Raw genomic sequence first — 23,891 nt, 5'->3', positions numbered from 1 at the left:
CAAGATTAGAGAGCCCATTTGGCATTAGTGCTCCTAAGAAATAAAGGTTAGAGCAAGGTTCATCCTCTCAAGTAGGAGAGTACTAACCATCCTAGACTCCACTCAGAATTGATGATGAAGCATCTCTGAGAGAACAACTAAGGCCAATTGGAGGGGAGGGAGACATAGTTGTTACAACTGCTAATATTGAAGGGGGAGTGCTTGAGGAGCCTCCAATGCCATCCTTTGACCTCACTGTAGCTGATTATAGAGGTAAGGAAATAGATCCAATAATTGCACAAGCATCACATAAGTTTATAGATGATGAAAATTTTGTAAAATCAAGGGCTTTTACACAATTTTTATGGAGAAAAAAATTAGGAATTTTGAGGTAAAATGTAAAACAATAAAAGTAGAGCAAACAAATAAATTGGACTCTGAAATTGAGGAGGTTAAAACTAAATTTTTGGAGGACTTTGCTCAATTAACACCTGAGGTTGGGAGATAGCTAGTTAAAGAATTAGGAGTTTTGGTTTTACCTGAGTGGGACATAGCTAATGCTATGATATTTGATTCTATTAGAAAGGAAAAGGATGTGCAATATAAAAATGAGGAAGAAGTATTGCAAGCACATAGAGGAATGAAGTTCAGCAAGGATCACCAAGCTCTAGTGATCTGGTCTATTGAAAAGAGAGACAAGACCAGAATACAAGAGATCTCAAGTGCTAAGCATACTAGTACTCATACAATATACAGAGCTGATGAAGTGGACAGTGAAGAAGCCAGCAAGATGACTAAAGAAGTGGTAGATTTCAGCTCAGTGGTTTTTTGGAAAGAAAAGCGTAAATTCCTTGAACTCAATGCAAAATTTGAAGAAGTATTAAAGGCATATGAAGAAAGGGGAAATAGGATACAGCTGCTGGAGAATCAAATATCCTAGTTGGATAAGCAGCTGGGACAAAGGAAGGTGGGAGAATCAAGCAGGCCTTGAGTTACATACCCTCGCTCTCCAGTTGAGCCATTCAAGTCTACTCCAATTGTTGAGTTCCTTGATACCCCACAGAGACCTGAATTTTATACTATAGAGGAATTTGAAGAAGAAAAGACTAAATTATGGGAATTGTAGGTGGAGTTGAATAATCAATATGAGGAAAAACTCAGAAACCCCATCTTATACTTAGTAGATAGGATTGACTGGCCAATATTCTATGACCAGCTGGTGGGGATCCTTAATATGTGGGATGAAATAAAAAATTTTGAAGACATTTTGAAGCCCATTGTTCAAAAATGGAGTGAGAGAGAGAGATATTACTCTCATGTGTCTCTCAATTATCCAATTATCTTGTGAACAAATAGAAAAGACCTTTGATCTAACTGATAATTTGAAAGAATTTGATGATAAAAGGGTTTCTATCCAAAAAAGAATAATAATTTGTTTTTCAAAATATGTAGGAGAAAAATTTGATCTTTTCCCCAGTGCACTCAAGAGGATTGATAAGGTAAAAGAAAAGGAAGAGTGGGGGAAGGAATTAGATGATTTCCTTTGTCATAGAATGAATGAACTTATCAATGAAAAAGTACATGTGCTGTGGGCCATGACCAATGAAGAATATGTCACAGTACAGCTGTTTTAAAATGCTATCGGAATTTTTTATGTTGAAATAGACAAATTAGGAGGCTTTGTAATAAAAAAAACAACGTGAAATCCTAAATTTTGATTTCCCTGATGATGCTGTTTTCGACAAATGGAGGGAAGACCTTGTGTCTTCAGAATAGATGGAAACAAAAGAAGGGGGTGTGGGCTAGGAAGAAGATTAAGTAAATGACATCTCATTAGAAGAAGACCAAACAAAACAATCACCCTTAGTAATAGGAACAGAACAACCAACCATAACTGCTAGCTCGGGGGACCAAATTGATGATGTGGTAGTGGAGGACTCAGAAATAACTGTTGCTTTAACAATTCATGATGATGAAAGTGCAGAGCCTCGAGTTGAAGTGACCTTGCAGAAATCAGAGCCAAACACATCATTGACACAGTTGATGGCCACATATTCTGAGGATTCAAAATAATAAAAGGCCAATCATGGAATTTTTGGTATTTAAAAAGAGTAATAGAAAATGGGCCCACCAAAAGAATATTATGATGTAAAGTTTGTTTTTTGTTTCACAAAATTTTGTCTCATATGACAGTGACAATTGTAAAAAATCTTTTGTCTAAAGGACAACTGTTAGTTCTCTATACCTAAAGCTTGTTGCATCTCACACTATATAAGTGAGATTCTAGGGCTAGAGAAAAGGGGTCCAAATTGTTGTATAATTTTAGTCTTTACTAAGTTTGTTCGATCCAATTTTTTGATGCAAACCTTGTGATGTATTTTCTCTACCATATATAGGAGAATATATTAATGTTACATGATCTTCACGTCTTTTCTTGAGTCATTTTGGGTTTTTATTTCAATTGTATACAATTTTCAAAGGAAATTAATACAAAGATGAACTGTCCCCATATCTGTTCTTGCTGAATCTTGTCTCCATTTTTATTACCTGGTTATTTTGAAGTTGTATGAGCAAAGCTTGTCCAATTGAATGCAATTAAATCAAATTCTATGTCAATTTACTATTGCTTTTAGTTCAAGGAATTAGATAAAATGCTTCGGTGAGATTGATAGGGTTTCCATGGTAGTAGGAAGGATGTCTGTAAGAATGATTTTCAGTGAGAATTGCTAATAGTATTGATTGTAATGCAATCAATTAGATCTAGAAATTGAATGGACTCCGAATCCTAATGGATGAGACACTGATCTATTGATTCAATTTGTAGATGAAAGATCACGAACAAGCATCAAGTTTAAATTCAAAATCAATTTTACTTTACTGTTTGAAGAATGTCAATGCTAGTCAACACTTGCATTTAATCCCTGTGTTTTAGTGAGCTGCTATTTCCTAGAATTATTTGTAAATCTAAGAAAAACTTTGACCAAATCTGCTATAAGGGATATGTATTGTTGTGAAATGTCATGGAATGAATAAAATGTGTATGTAATATCAGTTTGAAAATCGTTCATCCCTTAGGTGCACCCGTCTTGGTTTTGCAGAGCCTAAAGAGTAGAAAATCTTTATGGTTTTGTTGAAGTTGGGTTTAGATTTGAAGAACAAGTAATTTTTTATAGGAGGTAGCTGATTCTCAGGTTATTGTATTCTTTATTATCTTGATATTAAGTATTTTGTTGCTTAATAGTTGAAAAACACCAACAAACACATAACTGCAATTTGAGAAGAAGTAGAACTAGAGCATGAATAAACATAGTTCAAGAAGAGGGAAATTAGGAGGAACAAATTTTCATATTTGAACAGGTTGTTGACAATATGTGAGACATGAATGCTACGGATCCAGGAGAGGAGAGATCTTTGCAGTTCAACAAGGAGAGGAGCCTCACATTACTCAGTTTAGGGAGATTGGGAAAGTGGTGCAAACACATGCCTCATATTACTTTCCGAGAGTTCATGGAGGTGAGGTTGAAACACATGCCTAAGATAGGTGGCAGAGGATTACACTTTGATTTGTAGAAGAAAGTTAGTAAACTTTCTTTACCATATTTTGATGAATCGAGTAAGATGACCGCCAGAGCATGGGTGTAGAAGGTGGATATGTATTTTCAGCTGAATCCAAAGCCAGAAGAAGTGGCCATAAAATTTGCAGCATTACATTTGGACGATTTAGTGCATGAGTGGTGACACCATGACTGTTGAAGTTTGTAGCTGCGATAGAGATCTTCATCTCTATTTTTTATGAGACATAATATGTTTGTTATGACCGCTATGGTCATCTTCAGCTGAAAGAGATATTTGTGATTATATTTAAGTTAATATTATGCAAAAAGACGTATCATACGTCATGTGAAGAGGCATTTGTATGGAAATGTGAAGTGTTAAATATGTGGAAATATAAAGGGTCTTATTTTTCGGACTCAAAGAGACCTTCGTGTGAAAGATGAAGAGTCTTAGACAATCTATTTATATGATTGCTTGATATATTGTAAATCAATCATGTGGAAAGTCGTGTACCTATATATTTTATGATCAATGAAAGATATTTTTGCCAGTGTGATTGAGTTTTTTGTAGGATAAATGTTTTGTGTCCTTTTGTGTATTATTTATGCATTGTTATTGCTGTTTATTTGTATTTCTGGGCAAAACATATACATGGTATTAGAGCTAGGTTAGTACAACAATATAAAAGTATCGTTGTTCTAAGAAGCTGTCAAATATGAGGCTCTCTAGTTATAATGATCGACTTTCTATCCACTGTTTCTAGGATGCGCTTGTGTTTTGTTAGAAGAGCTTTTGAAATGGTGGAATAACCATGTTGCTTCCGAGACTTCTTGGACTAAGTGTGTAGATGTGGATTGTGAGGTGATTTTTTGTGAGATTGAACCTCTCATTGAAGACTGCCTTGCTGTTGGTGTTTGTAGCACCCTTCAGGATGAGCTCTAAGAAGTTTATTATGTCAATCAGTTATAGCTGTTGCATTAGTTTTGTGTTTGAATATCAATTTTGCTGGGATTTGTAACAAAACTGCCTTGTTATCACCATGTGTTGCCAGACATTGCTGGAGGATTCCTTGCCCAGCTCTTTGTAACTCCCAATTTTTTTTTCATAATGACAAAGTCTCAAGTTGCATACTTTGCCGGAGCTAGTTTTGGTTAGTTACATTGTATCCAAGGAGAATATCGGCACACTTATTTCTTTCAAGACTCTCCTTCTTCTATACCTGGGTGCATGGGTCTTTGTTCTTGTGAAGAGGAGTTCATACGATTCTAATTCTGTGCATAAGATATTTGGTGGAGATTGTTTGATATTTATCTTCAAGTCCTGTGTGATGGAGCCTCAATTTTTACCTCCATTTTATGAAATAATATTGGAGAACTGATGAAATAAAGAGCGTTTGGTTCAAACAAAAGGGAAATAACTTGATAAAACTATAAAGCTAAAATTGGTACTATGTTGAAAATCATAGGACACAATGCAATTGAGAGATGGATCCGTTACACAGTTAGTATAAGCAATACCATAATTTCTACTCTTCTGATCGGGCTAACTCAAAAGCATTAAAATTCATGACAAAGTGAGTTTTAGGTCATTTCAGAAGTATTCGTGAGCTTGGAAAAAATCCTTAAACATATTTTGGTGGTCTCCTCATCTACTCTTGGTTCAACAAAATGTTTTGGATGAAGGGTCTCGATCTTTGCATGATCTGTGGCACGTGAGAGTGGAAGAAACTTTGATGCATTCCAATCCACCCACTAATGTTATGGCTTATTGAGAGAATGAGTTGCACAAAAGGGGATGCTTCTGATATAGTAGCAGCTATGAACTATGAAGCTAGAATCAAAGAACTTGTGTACAAGTATGCTGATCGTGCCGAGCAATTCTTCGACAAGAGTTGGCATCATGGGGAAGAGCAACATGAAATATACAAGAAATAAACACCAGCGATTCATGCTACAACTGAAAGTATCAATTGGAGTTGACTATAAGCAGTGAATTCATACAAGTGTGTAGTATTCCCATGAAGGCTGAGGTGAATTGGAATTGATTGTAAGCAGTGAATCCATTCAAGTGTGTAGTATTCCCATGAAGGCTGAGGGAATGATAAGGTTGTTGATAGCTATATAGTAAATGACAATTATATGAAGAATAAAGTGATCCGATGGTAATGCAATCATTAATTAGAGAGTTGTGGTTTGATTCCTTAATTTGCCCAAGATATTCACTGTGTATCAAGCAAGCTCTAGGACCCAACGTACATTATCACCATTTGTCCTTTTTTAATCGAAGGGGATTGTCGGAGGTGAAAGACGTGATGACTTATTGAGTGGCGAGTTAAGGTTGACGTCAGATGCTATAAATAATAATATACAGAGAAGGTATTGTACGTAGTTTAGTTTACATTGAAGGTTGAATGGATGATATCGCATGAAGATTTTTATAAAAAAACAAAGAAGGCATTGAATATAGAACAAGGCATAATGAAGTACTCAAGATCACCTCGATATATTCATGATACAAAAATTTGATGCAAGTGGGGTAAACATACATACATAATGCATAATTATCAAATTCAAATCAAACATACTACCGTTGAAATATTTGATGTGTGGGAATTACATAGGAATCACAATGCATCTACAAAGGCATAAAGCGTTACAGGAACATTAACATTCATAGTCAAAGAAACATTCATAGCATGCCATCAGAGTTTGGAATGGTGCAATTAATGTTCATGTGAAAGATTTTATTGCTAAAACAATAAAGTGGTTATTTTGGAAATCTGATGATGTGATAATAGAAATCACGAGCAAATTCCAAAATGGCAAAAATATCCGTATATAGGCCATCAATAGTAAATGGCCAAGTAACATCATTCTGAATATAACAGTAAGGACATGCATATATGTGACGGAGATATAGTTCAATAAATTTTCTTAAGGCAATTACAATACCAGTTTCTACGGTGCTTGAGGATAAAAATGACAAGACTATTACAATAAGTACAGAGGGTTATAGTGGGAATAAGATGGCAAATTATGGTGCCAAACTCAGAATTCCTTATATATTCGAGAATTTGCCTCCAAAGGAGATGTGATTAAAGCTTGAAGATTCTTGAAGTGTTTATTGGAAGTTTTCCATTAGGAGTTCGATACCATGATCTACGACATTTCCTCATTTAAAGTTCCTCACATATATTGAAATTTCACCACCCATATGCTTACCGTATTCGTGGGTTCTTGCATTTCCTTCTTCAATTGTTATTTTCTTATTAGTATCTGATTATTGTGTATTTATTTTAGGAGCTTATGTGGATCATCGGGAGTTCACAGCCTTGGTAGTTCCAACAGACACGTGAAGCATTTGGAGATGCACGTTGGAAGAGAAGGATCTGCACATACATGGAAATTTCCAAAACTACTGAGTATTGTCAAAACCATGACACCTTAAAATCATCCTTCAAATCCTATTCTTAGAACCCGTTGACATTCAAAGAAGGTGAAAGTGGTTGTATTTTGGACAAATTCGATAGCCTAATTGGACCCTCCTTTGTGTTAAATGAGTAGTTGTATATTGCTAAAATGCAATTAGGTATTCTAAAAAGATGCATTGTTTTATTAGGCACCTCTTCATCATCTATAAATATGAGTTGCAAAATCAAAAGTAAGACAATTCATATACAATATTTTACAAATTTCTGCATATAGGATTTCTATACACTCTGGATATATTATTATTTTATTTGGAAAAGATTGAAATTTTGAACTAAGCTTGTGGAAAACTGAATCGTTGAGCAAATATTTTATATGTGATTTTGATCGGAAGGCAGTGGATTGAGCAACTATAATGGGTGTCTTCATTGTTGTTTCATTTCTCACATAACCAGTAAGAAGTTCATTTATTTGTTTATTAGAAGCTTTAGAGTCAAAATATTGTATAGCTTTGTCCTTTGTGAGCATTTTTCATTTCTATCAATAATTTAATATCAAATAAGTGGACTGGATCAATTGTAGTTTTTTCAAACTTGATAATTACAGACATTGTGAAATATATCTTTGTTTCCATATTTGTATCTATTTTGTCTCAATAAGGGTTAAAGACATTATAGATTAGTTTGAAATTGTGTAAGTATAATCAATTTGTTGCATCTTGATAATTAAATTATTTATAGTCAAAATACATAAGATTTCATAAAGTTGTACGTTAAAGCTTGTAATATTGACTCTATCACCCCCTTTTGAATTCTCGCACTCGTCTTTCATTGCTTGTGATTTCATAATCTGTATGCATGCAATTGCTTCACTCCTTTCCATTGAAAATTAGTATATTTAGTTATATATTAATCCACACACTTTTATTTTAATAATTTCACCTTCAAGTAATCGTATTTATTAATTTTTTAGAATCCATGAGTTTGAAGTATTCATGTTCTAAAGTTATCATTAAAAGTTGTATTGATTTGAGGAAGTCAAAAGTTTTCTATAATCCTTGCTATTTGGGAAACTTTTGTTGCATTCACATTCTAACCAATTTGCTATAAGTATCTTGGACTCAAGTGATTTGTTTAGGATCAGGTACACCTGCCTTGGCCCTTGCAGAGCTAGAAGCGTAGGGGATTTGGATTGTATCGATCAATCTCGTCATGTTGACCATAATCGGTTGGTTAACCCAGCATTGAGTTGGCAAGACTCATAGGATTCCAAATTGCGGTTCTGGGGACCAACATCGTGCACATATATCTGGAAGAGATCGTATGATGTATATCTTCAGTCTATGCAGGAGGCCTACTTGGATGCCAACTCATTTTTGACATGAATATATTATGGTATCGGTTTTGCATATCGTGACTCATAATTTCTTTTTATCGATGGCTGGGCTATGTACATGCTTCAATATCCTTAACGGAGATGGATCATTTATTCTATGGAGGCTATTGTTTTTACTATGGTGTCATTTCTAAGTGGTGATTCATTATTGTTCTGCTCATTATATTTCTATCCAACAACTCTTGGAGCATTTGCGTCTTCTTCATTAGCCGTCTTGGGAGCAACTTGGTCTTTGTCTTTAGGCGTTTATTCCTTTGTTTGCTCATTGTCGCACGGGCTCACTTTTATTATATCAAGACTGTTCATATGGTAATGTGAGTCCTTGTCATTTCATTCAGAGGAGCTGTTATGTTGTTTCATTCAGAGTTATAGATTTGATTTCATCGGGAGCTACAAATATTTTTTGGATTGTGTCGGTTGCGGGAATCACTATTCACAAGGAGATTTCTCGTCAGTGGGTAACCACTAGTAAAGTTCTTGCTGAGACTTGAGTATATCCTTTGTGGGTGGGGTTTTTTTTGCTGATATTGTTTTCCTTCTTGCATTCTTCTGCGAAGAAAGTAAGGATTGTGTCTCCCTTCAGTGAGCAATGGTACTAATCCTTGCAGTTTGTAGAATATGAGCTTGAAATTGGTAAGTCTATGTCAGATATGTAAGATGCACGTTTGGATGCTTATATAGAAAATAGTGAGCTACATCACAATCATATTCTAGCACTGTATGCTTAGATGTTGTTATGGTTGAACATTTGATGAAAGATTAATTTATGTTCACTCACAGAGGAGCTGCATGAAGTATTCCTGGGTCAATCTTTGAAGCTGAGAGCTGCACAAATCCAATTGGGAAATTGTGATTAAGACATTTGACCAGGAGACTTACTTCTGAAACACATACCGGACTAGCTGGGGTGATTAGCATCATTTGCAGAATTTAGAGTTCTGAAGGGGAGTATAATTCAAACTTTAACTTTTGATCATATGAATGCTGGGCTGCATTTTTATGTATGTGTGTTGAGATCAAACAATCAAAGAGATGAGTACTGTATGATTTTTGTGTCTATCCAACCCTTTGCAAGCTTATGCAATAGTTAACCCTCTTATTGTGGTAATTAAAGTTGTCCCTTCTGAGGGAGTCTCTATTATTTAAAGTTGTCCCTGCTGATAGGGAGTCTCTATTACGAGAAAATCTCAGTTATTAATGCATTCTTCTCTAAGAGAAGTTTGAGCTGAAAGTCTTCATTCCACCCTCCACAAGTAGTTACAGTGGACCACCCTTTGCGAGTAGGCATGGTGGAAATGCATTATTCTTTGGGAGAAGTCGAAGGTGAAAGCTCTCATTCCATCCTCTATGAGTAGGTATGGTGGACAAACCTCTAGGAGTAGGCATGGCGGATATGTATCCTTCTCTGGGAGAAAAATGTTGAGATAAAAGTCTTAGTTCTATCCTTTGTGAGCAGACACGGTGAAAGTCGTGTGTGTGACTTCATTCTATGTACTTATGAAGTAACTATGGTGGATTATGTTATGCTGAGATAACATATGTGAACTTATCATTTTTGTCTGTAGCCATGTGTGCACACCTGACTAAAGATCTCTCTCTTGCTAAGAGGGAGTGTTGAAATTTCTAGCTGCAATAGGGATCATCTCTATTTTTTATGACACATAATATGTTTGTTATGACCATTATGGTCATCTTCAACTAAAAGAGATATTTGTGATTACATTTAAGTTAAAGATGGCCTTTGTGTGAAAGATGAATCATATGCAATCTATTTGTATGATTGTTTGGTATATTGTAAATCAATCAAGTGAAAAGTTATGTACTTGTATATTTTATGATCAATGAAAGATATCTTTGTTGGTGTGGTTGGGGTTTTCCCTTCAAGTGGAAGGGTTCCTAGGGTAAATGTTTTGTGTCCTTTGTGTATTGTTTATGCTCTGTTATTGCTGCTTATCTATATTTCTAGGCAAAACGTTAACAATGACATGGTTACCTTGGGCCATGACCATGCTACTTCCTATATTGATTTCACAAGATGTTGATTCAGCGTTCTGACAAAGAGGACCCTGAATTACACTTCAAGGAATTGGCTTAAATTAAGCAGTGGGTTTTAGTAGATACTTACATTGCAGAATTCCAAAGACTCTTGGTTTTGGTCACGTATATCTTTCAGAGGAGGTTATTGGTGTTATTTATGGATGGACTTGTTGAGCCACTTAAGGAATGGATTAAAGGTTTAAATCCAACCACCTTACACGAAGCTTATAAGAAGACTAGAGATATGGAGCCTTCATCTTCTAGAGATAAGTTTCATTCTAAGGCATCCTCTTCAAAGAAAGATAAGGATAAGAAACCTGCCCAGAAAGATCTTCCATAAAAAAAAGACAAGAAGATTGGATAATGATCAACTTAATGATTTAAGGTGAAAGAAATTATGCTTCCAATGCAGAGAGCCATGTGATTGTTCTCACAAATGTCCAATGAAGGCCAAGGCAGCCCAAATAGAATCAATTTCAGAGGATGAGGATACTCAATTTGATTCATAGGACAAGGAGACAAAGCCCATAAGTGATTGAAAAACAATTGCACAACTCTCCGGGGATGAACCAACAATAACGTTTAGAGTGAGAAACGCAATACAAAGGCAACAAGTGATTACCAATTACCTTGGTTGATATTAGTGCTATGCATTTTGCGTATCACAAAAGTTGGTTTAGAGGACAAGACTTTAGATAGAGGGACATAGGGGCTTCAAAGTGATAGTAGCCAATGGTCATACATTATGTAGTATTCATGTTATTAATAACATGCACTTGGGGATCGAGAGGTATGATAAGGTTGGGAATTTTTTGTTGTTGTTGACATGGAGGACTTTCTTGGCATGATTTGGATGAAGTCACTTCATGAGTTCACTTAAGAAGATGGTCATTAGAGCACTATTAGATGGGAGGCGTAAGGTAGTGTCACTTGGATGGAAAGGTTAATATAGTATGACCAAATATAGTGGGTAGTTGGGCTTGTGATGATGCCAAAGGAGAGTGCACAATGGAAACATGACTATCCCCCATAGATTTAGGAGCTTTTGACCAAACATTCTAAAGTGTTAGAGGATATATTAGTAGGTAGGCCACTAGATAGGGGTATGGAGCATGTGATAGAGCTCGAGCAAGTAGCTAAATCGGTGATTATTTCTTCCTACAGGGATCCAAAGGGGTAGAAGGATGAAATCAAGAAGGCAATTAATGAACTACTTGAGACAGGTCATGCCACACCTAGCAAGAGCCCATTAGCTTCAACAATTCTTTTAGTGAAGAAGGATGGGATTTTTTGGATGTGCATAAATTACATGCTATTGAATAAGAGGATGATAAAAAATAGGGAACTTATACCCCATATAGATGAGCTTATTGATGAGTTACATGGAGTCTTCTTCTTTATTAAGATAGATTTGAGATCGGGGTATCATTAGATACATGTTAGGGAGAATGACATAGAGAAGACAACTTCAGGTGCCATTATGGGTATTTTGAGTTCCTACTCATGCCCTTTAGCTTGACCAATGCCCCAGCTACTTTCTAGTCGTGCATCAACATGACATTCAGGGATCAACTGAGGAGGTTTGTGTTGATTTTCTTTAATGATACTTTTAGCTACAATGAGATGTGAGAAGATCACTTGAAACATTGTGATACTGTATTGAGCGTCCTAGAGCGGGAATCCTTTTATGCCAAAATGTCAAAGTGTGAGTTTGGGATGACTGAATTATTATATCTTGGACATATCATTAGTGCCCATGGTGTTCGAGTGGATCTAGAGAAGGTCCAGGTATTATGGATTAGTGCCACCTAGGAATCTATTACATGTTAGAGGATTCATGGGGTTTACTGCCACTTTGTGAAGGGGTTTTCACAATTTGCATCTCCTCTCACAGATTTGACTTGGAAGGATGGATTCAAGTTAATGGATAGATTTCAAAAGTGTTTTAATAGGTTCAAAGTGTTGATGAGCACTTGCCTAGTTTTAGCCACTCCTAATTTTAACAAGCCATTCGAGTTACATTGCAAGTTACTCCTGATTTAATAACCTATTATGGCAGTAGTTGTTGATACAGAGATGGAAATAAGAAGATGAAGCTTGATAATCAGATTGAATGCTCAACACACAGACTAAATCAACCTTCAGTGAGCCCGATATTAACACTACATTGCCAGCAATCACAAAAATAATAAGGTTTGATATGTCAAATGAGTTGAATAAAATTTGGGTGAACCAAGAGGAGTTCACACGTGGAAGACAAATAAGCATCCAAGCACTAATTAGAAGATGTCATTAATATAACACATTCCAAATGTAGAGATTACGAGAAAAGAAAAGTTATATTAGTAACTCATAACAATTGTTATATGAGAAGTCAATTAAATGACAAATTAAGAGAGAAATTCATAAAGAAGAAGACACTTCACTTCAAAAAAAGTGTTCATTCAAAAGATACGACTCTAAGGAAATAAGAGAGATGTATAGAGAAATCAAAATTCAATTAAAGCAAGAAAAGGAAGAATGAAATATATGTGGGAGAAGTGTGAGTGGAAGAAAGGAGAGTGTGGATCAGATCGAAGAAGTAAGAAATATATTCTAACAGATATGATTGATAGTCAAAGACCATCCACGAGCAAGACAGGAGTAGGTAATGAAGGAAAGGTAAACAAATAAAATCATACATTCAAGGGCTTTGTCAAGGAAGGAAGTAGTATGGAAGATTCATCCACGAAATTTGAAGGAGAAGAACTTGAAAAGGATTATGGAAAACAAAGATGTAAATGTAGACCCCAACCTAGCTTTTATGGATATTGTTACTCATGCAACTATTTTGGACAGAAGGCGAGAGAATGCAGAACACAAATAAGAAATCCTCATGAATGGAGAAGCATAAATTATAATCCACATTTGAAATTTATATGCTATAAGTACAATAACTATTAATATACGGCAAACATTACAGACCCTTGCATCATTCGTTAGTCCCTTCTTTGTATCTTACGCACAACTCTCTATCTCCATAATTGATGGAAGAACATTTGTATGTTTATCGATGGCTTGTATCTCTATTCATTAAACAAATGGTATATACATAACAATTTAATTCCTCAAACACCACACTCAAATTGTTTTTCCTTTGTGCATATTGAAGATCACTGCAATCATTTGTTTAAGAAGTTGCTTCTTCATTGTGATTGTTCCTATGAAGCGTTTGCTGAATATGGACCACTTTGTTCAATGCCTTTTTATTCGCTTCCCTATGTACCCTCTTATCTTCTTATTTGACTCTCATCACAGTCACCGTATTTTACTACTGTCGCTGGCCTGTAATAAATTTAACGTTCTGTTAACATTATCAGCATATATATATCATATTTAGTTTAATTTCTGAAGACTCCCAACTTAACCATTACTATTATTGCTGTGAGTAGATGGCAGAAAAGCTCGCCATTTTATTGATCCTTATTGCTGCTTTGGATATTGATTACTCCTTTATTCATTGCCGCTCTTATTTGCTTTAAATCATTTCCAAGATATCATCTGCTAAGTCAGTAAATATCTGTATTTATAAATCTGATGAAATTTGTCTGATCTATATTATTACTTCTCTTATTCTATGACTTTGGCTTCTCATTCTTTTGATGCTTACAATCTTGTCCTTGCTTGTGCAGCCTTTTGACATCAATGACAATACCTCTATCAGCACAAGTACAGCTTTCTTTCTAGGGCAAAGTTTGATGCCTTGCTTTTCTGCGTAGTCTTCACCAATGGACTTTCACCTGACTATATGAACTAGAATATGGAACATCACATCCATTGCAAATCCAAATGGATATCCACCTCTTGGAACCAATTGTATCATTTGAACATATTTTCATAGAGGAGAATACGTATCTGTTTTGGATTTCAGTTGAGTTGTGGAGGTGGAACTAGTTGCTATTGTGATTCTACCAATTACACAAAATTTTGTAAGCAACACATTAAAACATTGAACACAAAAAATAGATATAGAATGATGAAGTTAGCTTTGGGAGGCTGTTATATCCGATTCTCAATGATGTCTCCAAAAAAGAATTATTTGAGACATTAATAAATTATTTAAAACAAATCATTTATTTTATTATGATTTATCCAATATCACTTCATTATAAAAAATTGTATTTAATCTGCCCATTCAAGAATAGTCATTGCGACGCAACCTAAATGGATTCTACCTTGGCTAAGAGGGAGTGTTAATGTTATTGTAGCTATGGTCAGATTCCTTTAGAACGACAGAGTTTGTGATAATATAATTGATAGTAAAATTATTGTCAATAAAATAAATATTATATTATATAATAATATAATATTTATTATATTATAAAATATAATTATATAATGAATAATTATTATATAATTATATACTAACAATATATATGATAATTAAATAGTGGTGTCCCTTGGCGAAGGGGCACCACCCACATATTTTAAGGAACAACAAGTCTTCCTACATGATTGAATTTAATAAAAATATACACTGAAAATTAACATGGTGTCAAAGCAGGTGAAAATCATGGAGGAGTTATTTTCACAGGCCAATTTTTTGTTGGATCCATCCTTGCTAGTTGCAGTATTCATTATAAGTAGAGATGTATGCTGTATCCAATTCACACGAATGTGCCAAGAGAAATGCTTGAGAATCCCGCAAGAAATTTTCTCACAAATCAAAGATGTGGTCAAATTCAGATAATCCATCAGAAGGGTTGATCCCCAATGAATCAGCATGTGTAGAGCTCAATTTCCGCAACTTGTGTCGCACATGTTTGCCTGTATGAGGTTGCAGTCTGATTGAGCAAGTGAACACAAGGTATGGAAACATTCACAGAGATGCTATCTGCACAATGCCTCAAAGATATGATGTCTTGGGAAACATGGTTATAGAATACACTGCAAAAATGGGGGCTTTAAAAACGATTGATCTAGCACTATTAATAAATGCCAAAGATCGGGACCCCATGATTGTCATGATCACAGAAATTGCAGACAAAATCTATTAAAAGTTTTTAAGAAACTTTTAGCAATAGAAATCATGAACCATGCTAGCAACTTCTATATTACAGTTTTAAACAATATGTGCTAAAAAGAAGGTAATGCGTAGCCAAACTTGCAAAGAAGCTTTGTCAGGTTAGATAATTCTCAACCATGTAATTGCATTTTTATGATGGTGATTGAATTGTATCAATACTAAGTTGTGTGCATCTGACCTCCAAGGGATGCATCCAGTGTGTATTCATTCTCCTTCTATGTGTGCACCTGACATCAATTCAATACATTCAGTTTGTATCCATTCTCGATGCGCATTTGACCATCAAATGAATGGTTATAGTATGCGCCTGTAGTTTTCTTGTTGATGACCTCCAAATTAATGCATCCAACTTTAAGCTTTGCTGACTAGGACTGAGGCTAGAAGTAAAAATTCTTAAGCAGTGGATTTTTCCATGATGACTGTTCCTTCCTGCTCTAACAAATGTTCAGACATGCATGCCTTGTGATTGTCACAGCATCCATGAGAGAAGTTTGCTGGAATAATGATTACTTATGGCAATTGGTCACGGTAGAGTTGAGTTAAAATATACAAATGTTAAAGTCCCTCAAAAGATGCATCTTACAATGATAATGTTTTAGATTATGGTAAAAGCAGGTTTTGAAGGGACCCCGAAACCCTTTAACAAAAAACAGAAAGATAAAGCAAGACAGCCCAACCAGGAAAAAACCTGTAACAAACTGAAGAACAGTATCAAAATCAGGTTTTACAGGGACTTGAAACCACTAGAAAAGTCCAAAAACAAACTAACCTAGGTTTTATAGGGACCTGGAACCACAAACAGTCTAAACTATAAAAAAACCAGAAACCAAGACCAGAGTCCCCAACCAGCAACCAATACCAGACAGGCACCAAACCAGAGAACCCACCCCAGTGCCACTATTGCAGCTTCAGGATCAACTTAGCTGCTTCCTTACCAATTGCAGCAGTCTCTTGAATGGAAACAGCATCCATAGTAGCAGCAGCTTTCATAGCACTCTTCCTCGAGCTCTGCCTAGTTCTTTTGCTCGGACCCTCAGCCGAAATGATATCTTCATTTGCCCTTTTGCCCAGGCTAGCAGCGGCTGCCCAAATACTCGAGGTGACCTGTTCCATCTTAGTGCTACTCTCCTTGATTAACATTGTGAGGTTCTGCTCATAGTTGTTAAGTTTGTTAGGGATGTCTCCCATCTGTCCTTCCATATGACTAAGTTTAGCATTGATAGTATCCAGGTTATGTTGCAGAATTTCCACCTTTTTCTTCAAACCCATTATTTCATTGTAGATTCAGGAATCAACCTTGACACTGGTGTCGGCTTTCTCCTTAGCAGAATGCAGGAAGGTAAGCATGGTATCCCTCTACATAGCGTCACAATCATCTTCAGCAGTCTCGTGAGGGGGGGAGCAGACATTGTCATTGATATCCTCCATTTCCGTTTGATCCTCCTTTTGACCCTCGGCATAGTCCTCAGGATGAGCAGAGTCCTTCCTTTTTTCTTCCTCTATCCCCTTAACAGGAGAAGCAGTAATAGCCGTATGGTCCTCCTTATTCTTCTTAGCAGGATTCCCAACAGTGTTATCTTCCACTTTATTACCCCCACTAGAAATAACCTGGTTGCCCTCATTATTAGATTTACTCTGTTCAAAATTACCTTCACTATTGTTTTCCTCTTTTCCTTTTTCATTATTATCTTCAGTCTCCAGATACCCGTCCAAATTAGAACTTAACTCTCCAGTTTCAGTATCATCCTCATCCTCAGGTTTCCAATTCTCACAGCTTTCCGAATTATCAGTCTCAGACTCCTTATCCCCAAGAAGTTGAGAGGCAGAGGGTTTCAAATTCAGGGCATTTTCTTTACCTTTAACAGAGTCACCCTTCTTACTCTTAAGGGCTCTTTCTTCTTGTCCTTAGAGGGAGTAGAGGCAATGTGCTTATTTTTACAATATCCCTCAATAAGAAGGATCAGACCTTCATGAAGAATGGGTCTGGATTCCTTTTTTTTATGGGCTTCTAAACTATTAAGTAAAGAAAACCGCAAAAAGAAGAGGAAAGATATTCTATCTTTATATCTGAAATGATTTAAAAAAACAAAATGACATTTATGAACTCTTTTATTTCTTCCATCAAGTATGAAATAATCACAGATGCAGCAGAGAACATCCCTCCAGATCTCCTTTATCTGGTTCGCATCAAAGAAATCACCATTCTTTTCCAGAAGCTTCTCCTCTTCTTCCATTTTCAGAAACTTTTTGTAGGCTGCATTTGAAATACTAGTTTGCTTAGTGAATTTTATGCCACCGTAGGAAGCCCCGTGATCTCAGCAATAAACTCCTCCATTGTTGCTTAACTAAATACTATTTCTAGCAATTAACATTCCTGGAAAATTTCTGAAACCTAATGAAACCAAATCTAAATAATATTTGAAGGATATGATTTCAAGAAGACACACCTTTAATGGATTTTTATCCCTAGAAATGAACCATGTTGGGCCAATAGGACAGAAAAGTTTTTTTGTTTAAAATTGTGAACAACACAAGATTTTGCTTGGCCAATCTGCAAATTATAAAGGCCTCAACTTATTCTGTCCAAGCTGTAGCCAGGAAAACAGTTTTACTAGACTCAAAAGTTAGACATTCTCTATTCCTTCAAGATAGCTAGAATTTTGATTGCAATACTTTCCAGAAAGTTATCAAACTGTATTTTCTCATGAAGCAGTAATTGCTCGAATGATAGAAGCAAAATAAAAATAAAAATTCATGGTTAATCACAAACGAGCATTTAGGCCATGCTAATTCAAAACTGGCTGGCCAGATTTTTTTTCCTAAGTTTTCAGCCAAATACATGCTGTAAATTAAAAAGATGCCAAAGATTATAATCTACAAGACGGTTAAGTATCTTTATTTGGCGAAGTCTCTGAAGAGACAAAACTACTAAAGATTTTTCAACTATAAAAGAATAAATACTATAATATATTGAATAAGTAACTTGTCTTGATTGCTAAGGTAAATTCCATACTGCTGATTCACTAATATGAGAAACAAATCTGTAGACAACAGTGATCTCTATGCAACACCTATTATGGAGGAGCAAGATGATCAGTATCAAAAATCATGAGGATCATCCGCGTAATCATGGTCCCATCCATGAGATCACAAGTGACTTGATTATGGAGATAAAAAGATATCAGACAAGCATATATCATTAGACAAATAGAATCACCATAAGCTGTTCATCACTGTAACATAGGAGATGCATATTAAAAGAGTTAAGCTAAGTCATGTATATCTGATGTCTGGGAAGGCCAAACTGTAATTAACATTAGCAGTTTAGGATCTAGATATGTCAAGCTGTGATTAATGTTCAACGAATAACAGGGGCTTGTATATTGAACAAAGATTAATGTGTCTTGATTATATGGAGCCTTTTAATCGATGACTAGTAACGGGCAGTGATTATCATTATTGAATGGAGTTGGTGAGTTCTAGAAGGAAGAAAGAGTCATTTGTGCTGGTGATAGCATCTGGGATCATGAAACAAAGTCAAGACAAGGGGGCTCTTCCAGTGAGGGAGAGGATTGCAAGTGGATTTTGTTCAAATCTCAAGATGGTCATATAATTGTCTGGTCTAGGACTTGATTTTATAATAATAGCTCCAAAGTGATCTTGGATCTAGCACTTTCAGCTGCATGTGAATCTTGTTAGATAATAAGAGACTCTTGGAGTGAGATATCTTGGATGTTTGGGACTATATGTGAGCAAGGTATCCTTTGGTGAAAGAGGAAGCAACTAGAGGATTTGCTTCAATTGACTGTCGAGGACCTCGATCATATTGGTTTAGAGGGAGCTGACCATCTTAATATGGTTTCTCTAGTGACAAGGAAATTGTAGCAGTTAGTGGACTAAGATTCGTACAATGAAGCTCCATGTATGTAGGCTAGATGGCCTCTATGCGAATATCTTGGTTATAATTTTCGTAGATAGATGAATAGTTGTTGGATCAAGTAGCATTGTAGAAAAGAGCTTGATGTAGGCTAAAGAACAAAGACACAACTTGCTGCCATGAGGTTAGAAGGTTGATATCAAATTCAAAGGGAGTCTAACAATTCATTAGAAGCAACCTTGAATGAGGTCAACATGATTGAAATTTGCTTAATGAGTTGTACTCTATGAGAGAATTTTGAGGTGTAAGCCCTTATTCCACCCTTTGGCAATAGCTATGGTGGGTCCACCCTTTGATATGGTTCGTGGTTGACGTCATGTGTGTTGCATGATGACAACACCACGCAAGAGAATTTGTGGTGAATTTCCTTGTACCTATGATATGAATATCTTTGTGAGATGATCATCTCACAATGATAAGACACTCGTACACTATTACCTTCAATGTGAGGTGACAATCTCACAATGATGGTTGATAATTCATAAAGTAATGGACATTCGTCACACATGTAGATACTTTAAAATCTATAATGGTGGGGTAATGCATGTGGTGGTATTTGAGGACATCCCATAATAGTAGAAGATATCATAAATCCATTATGGAGGATAGTGCATATAGTGTTATCCAAGATCATATTGGTAGATATCTTAAAACCATTTAAGGTGGATAACGCATATGGAAGTATCCAAGAATATGCCTTAAAGGTAACTTTTTAAAGCCATTATGGTGGATAGCACATGTGGTGGTACCCAAGAACATGCCATTATGATAGATATCATAAATCCATTATGAAGGATAGTGCATATAGTAGTATCCAAGGACATAAATGGTAGATATATTAAAAACCTTTACGGTGGATAGCACATATGGTGGTATCCAAGGACATGCCCTAACGATAACTTTCTAAATCCACTATAGTTAATATCACATAAGGTGATATCTAAGGACATACCATGTGGTAGACATATCCAAAATGATCATGAGGTGATATCTGAGGATATGTCACATGGGGATAGCTAAAATTGATTCTGATGTTTATGGTAAACCTTAATGATAAATTCATTATGATTTAACCTTAATATGTAAGCCTCCCTAGCTAAGAGGAAGTGTTGAATTTAGCTTTAGGAGGCTTACATATCCGATTCACAATGCTTTCTCAAATAAAGTATTATTAATAAAGTAGTATTTGAGACATTAATGAATTGATTAAATTAAACAATTATTTTATTATGACATTCAATATTACTCCATTATTAAAAGATTTATTTAATCTGCCTATTCAAGGATAGTCATTGTGACACAACCTAAATTGATTCCTCCCTAGCTAAGAGGGAGTGTTGATGTTATTGTAGCTATTGTCAGATTCCTTCATAATGACACATAGGTTGTGATAATATAATTAATAATTAAATTATTGTCAATACAATAATATATTATATATTTAATTATAAAACAATATAATATTAATTATAATATAATATATAATTAATAATTATTATTTGATAATAATATATATGATTATGAAATAGTGGTGTTCTTGGCGAAGGGGCACTACCGACATATATTAAGGAAGAACAAGTCTTTGTAGATGATTGGATTTAATAGAAATATACACTTTTAAAAACAACATTGGATACCTAGCTCTTGAATTATGACTCGCTCATAAGAGAATGGAAAAAACATAGACACAAAGCATAGAATCTGCTTCACGTTAGTAAAACATAAATGGAAGAAAAAAAATGAAAAATCTGAACTCTTTGCAAAAATATCCTTCTATGATCTTTTTGGCAGGCAATGAAAACTTGCAAATGCATAGGAATGACAATGGAATTGTTGTAGTACACCTTCAAGAATCAAGCTTCAACTCTCTTTATTAATCTAAGCAGCAAAAATAAACACTTAGCTTCTTGAAATGATATTTGTTGTTTGTGAAAGAAAGCAGCTATAAAGTTAAGTAGCTGTGGCATTGCATTATTTTTTTGAGGTCATTTTGGTGTGAGGGGTGTCCAGTCAAAGTAAAAAAAATAAAAATAAAAAAGGGCAAAAAAAGCTCAGGAAACTGTCGCTGTGCGTCCAAGTTTGCCTTAGATGAACTGGGCACCAAAAGCGCACACCTTGCTGGGACCAACAAAAGAAACATAGTAGTATTTGGATCTGGTGCGAACTTAACAAGGATCGGGCCAGGTGCCAGACGAATCTGGCTACATAGGAAAAATGAAGTGGCCTTCAAGGTCTTGTGGGTCCTTGATATAGCATTAACTGTAATTTTTTGAATATTTTAAGTGGGTGTTCCTGGTGGATGTCCTGACATCTCTGAGATGCCAGGGACGGCAGGGTATACTCAGGAATTATGGAGAGGGGGGGCATCTCCACCTTGGATAGACATATTGGGGATGCCCTTGTTTTATCAAATTTTTAAAGGAGAAGCAGGGTATGTTCTGCCATTGCCTCCTGTGCCCAGAATACCTTGAGCCCAATTCATAAACCCCCTGATAACACATACCTTGGGTATCTGTGTTAAAGTGAATATAACAATTTGTTTTGCCAAAAGTAACCTAGTATGGGTGCTTTTTTAAGAAGATAGATTTAAAAAAAAAAACTGATAATAAATTAAAAAACAAATAATGGGAAGAGACTTATAGACATTACCAGTTGTTTTTGAGATTTATCTCTTTTTTTGGTCAGCAATGTTTACAATGAGAAAATTTTAATAGAAATATAATGAAATTTTTGATATGAACTTCCTCCAAATGTAAGAATTTTAGGACTTAGAAGTAGCATAAATGTCTTATGAAAAATGTTTGAAATACTTTTTAAATGCTGAAACTAGAAATCATTTCAAATGGCTTAGTACCATTAAGTTCCTTTTTTTCGTTAATAACATTTTCTCTTGGCAAATTTTAGCCCTCAGTCGTTGCTTGTTGGATGCCTGCTGTTAAATAAATAGTAGAGGTTAAAACTGAAATCAGCAGTGAAATAATTGTTACACAGGATCAACTGTTTCATGAAGCAAATTTACATAGTTCAGTTATATTTATTATAACTTTCTTTTTGGTTTGATATTCCAGCACATCTGATTCTTCATTTGGCATGGATATGTTCAAAAGAATGCTTCAGACTGGCACCCCAGGCATGCTTAGTTGATGAATGATATCAATTGAGTTTGTGCCATCATACAGCTGGTATTGGTAAGGTTTATCTCTTATGTCTCCACACAAGCCTGCTAACATACGATGCATGTATGCATATTCAACATCAGTCTGATTTGACAGAAAGCAGATTTTGAGTTCTTGTGGATAAATGTTTTGCACAGGTGCTCATTTCCAAATACTTTGTGCTTTTGCCATGCAACAACTCAAAACCTGAAAGAAGATAAAGAATTGTGTGCAAATAATTTTGCAGAGCTCAACTGTAAATAACACTGGCAGATACTGTCTTACTATTTAACACACATGTATATCAGAAGCACTTTGAAATTGCAAATGTCAGGATTATGGGTGCCTTGGCATAATAAAACACTAATTTATTATGAAAATGATTTATGAAGGCAAAATTCATGTATAATTTTACAATTTTATTGCTGTAAAGCAGCTTATTGGGATTAGATCAAACCTTTTTTATCTTGTAATCCTCGAAGGGAAGAATTTGTAAATAATTGCATGTGAAAATTCATCTATATATTCCAAAAATATTCGATAAGGAGAACACTGGAATTTAAAAAACTTGGGATTTTGTAAGTACAGATTTCATCTAAATATATTCCTTTCTATAATGTCTTGAAATTATCATACTACTTATGAACAAAGTCTACATGTGTGTGATTTCTTCTTTTAACTATTTATGTTTTTTAATCAAGGTTTAGGATCACACACTTTGTCCTAATGGTGGCTATAAGTGCGATCCAATGCACCAAAAGAAAAAACATACACAGTTAAAACCAAAAGCAATTATACACATTACTTCATTGACTGTAGAGAACTTATGCCAGAAACAAAGACATTGTTAAAACATTTTTCTTGTTATAATAAAACTGTTTTTTGAATGGTGAATTGTGGGTTGTAAGGCGTTTCTCACCCCTGAAGGATTTAACAAATAAAAAGCAGGAAAAAAGAGATAAAAATCCACACAACTCACACATCTATGAATGATAAAAGAGAGCATGCTATTCTGAGAAAACTTGAAAACCCTAGATAATATCAACAAAGATAAGAAACATCTTAGACTGGCTTTTACTCTGTTTAGGAACAGCTACATTGCCACCCAATGTTTCATCCAAGGTACTCCTTTAGAATCCAATGGAAATCAAGAGTGGAGGGAGAGTGTGATTGACACACACAGTTGGCCTTCCTAACCAATTTCAAAGAAATCCCACACTGTCGTTTCCTCTCTGCATTTACAAACTCTCAAAAATAAAAGCCAGGTGTTTTCCTATTTTTATCCAACCAAATCTAATACAACACTAATTCAACATACTATACCCCTTGCCATTAGTAGA

The 23,891-nt window shown here is 35.3% G+C and overlaps 1 protein-coding gene across 7 annotated transcripts in view; it reads left to right on the top strand.

Moving 5' to 3' along the window:
- LOC149552226 (meiotically up-regulated protein) overlaps positions 1 to 23,168 on the top strand; it is a 168,667-nt gene extending 145,499 nt beyond the window's left edge. For all 7 annotated transcript variants that reach the window (XM_089787742.1, XM_089787745.1, XM_089787741.1 and 4 more), the window contains 2 exons: positions 22,465 to 22,584; positions 22,710 to 23,168. In XM_089787742.1, coding sequence (XP_089643868.1) covers positions 22,465 to 22,540 — 76 coding nt within the window. In that variant the 3' untranslated portion in view covers positions 22,541 to 22,584; positions 22,710 to 23,168. The remainder of the gene's footprint in view (positions 1 to 22,464; positions 22,585 to 22,709) is intronic.
- The last annotated feature ends 723 nt before the right edge of the window (positions 23,169 to 23,891 follow it).

The sequence above is a fragment of the Cupressus sempervirens genome, chromosome 6 (assembly GCF_028749045.1).
Source record: "Cupressus sempervirens isolate cs-2001-9-10 chromosome 6, ASM2874904v1, whole genome shotgun sequence".
NCBI classification, from domain to species: Eukaryota; Viridiplantae; Streptophyta; class Pinopsida; order Cupressales; family Cupressaceae; genus Cupressus; species Cupressus sempervirens.
This window is presented reverse-complemented; position numbering and strand designations above follow the sequence as displayed.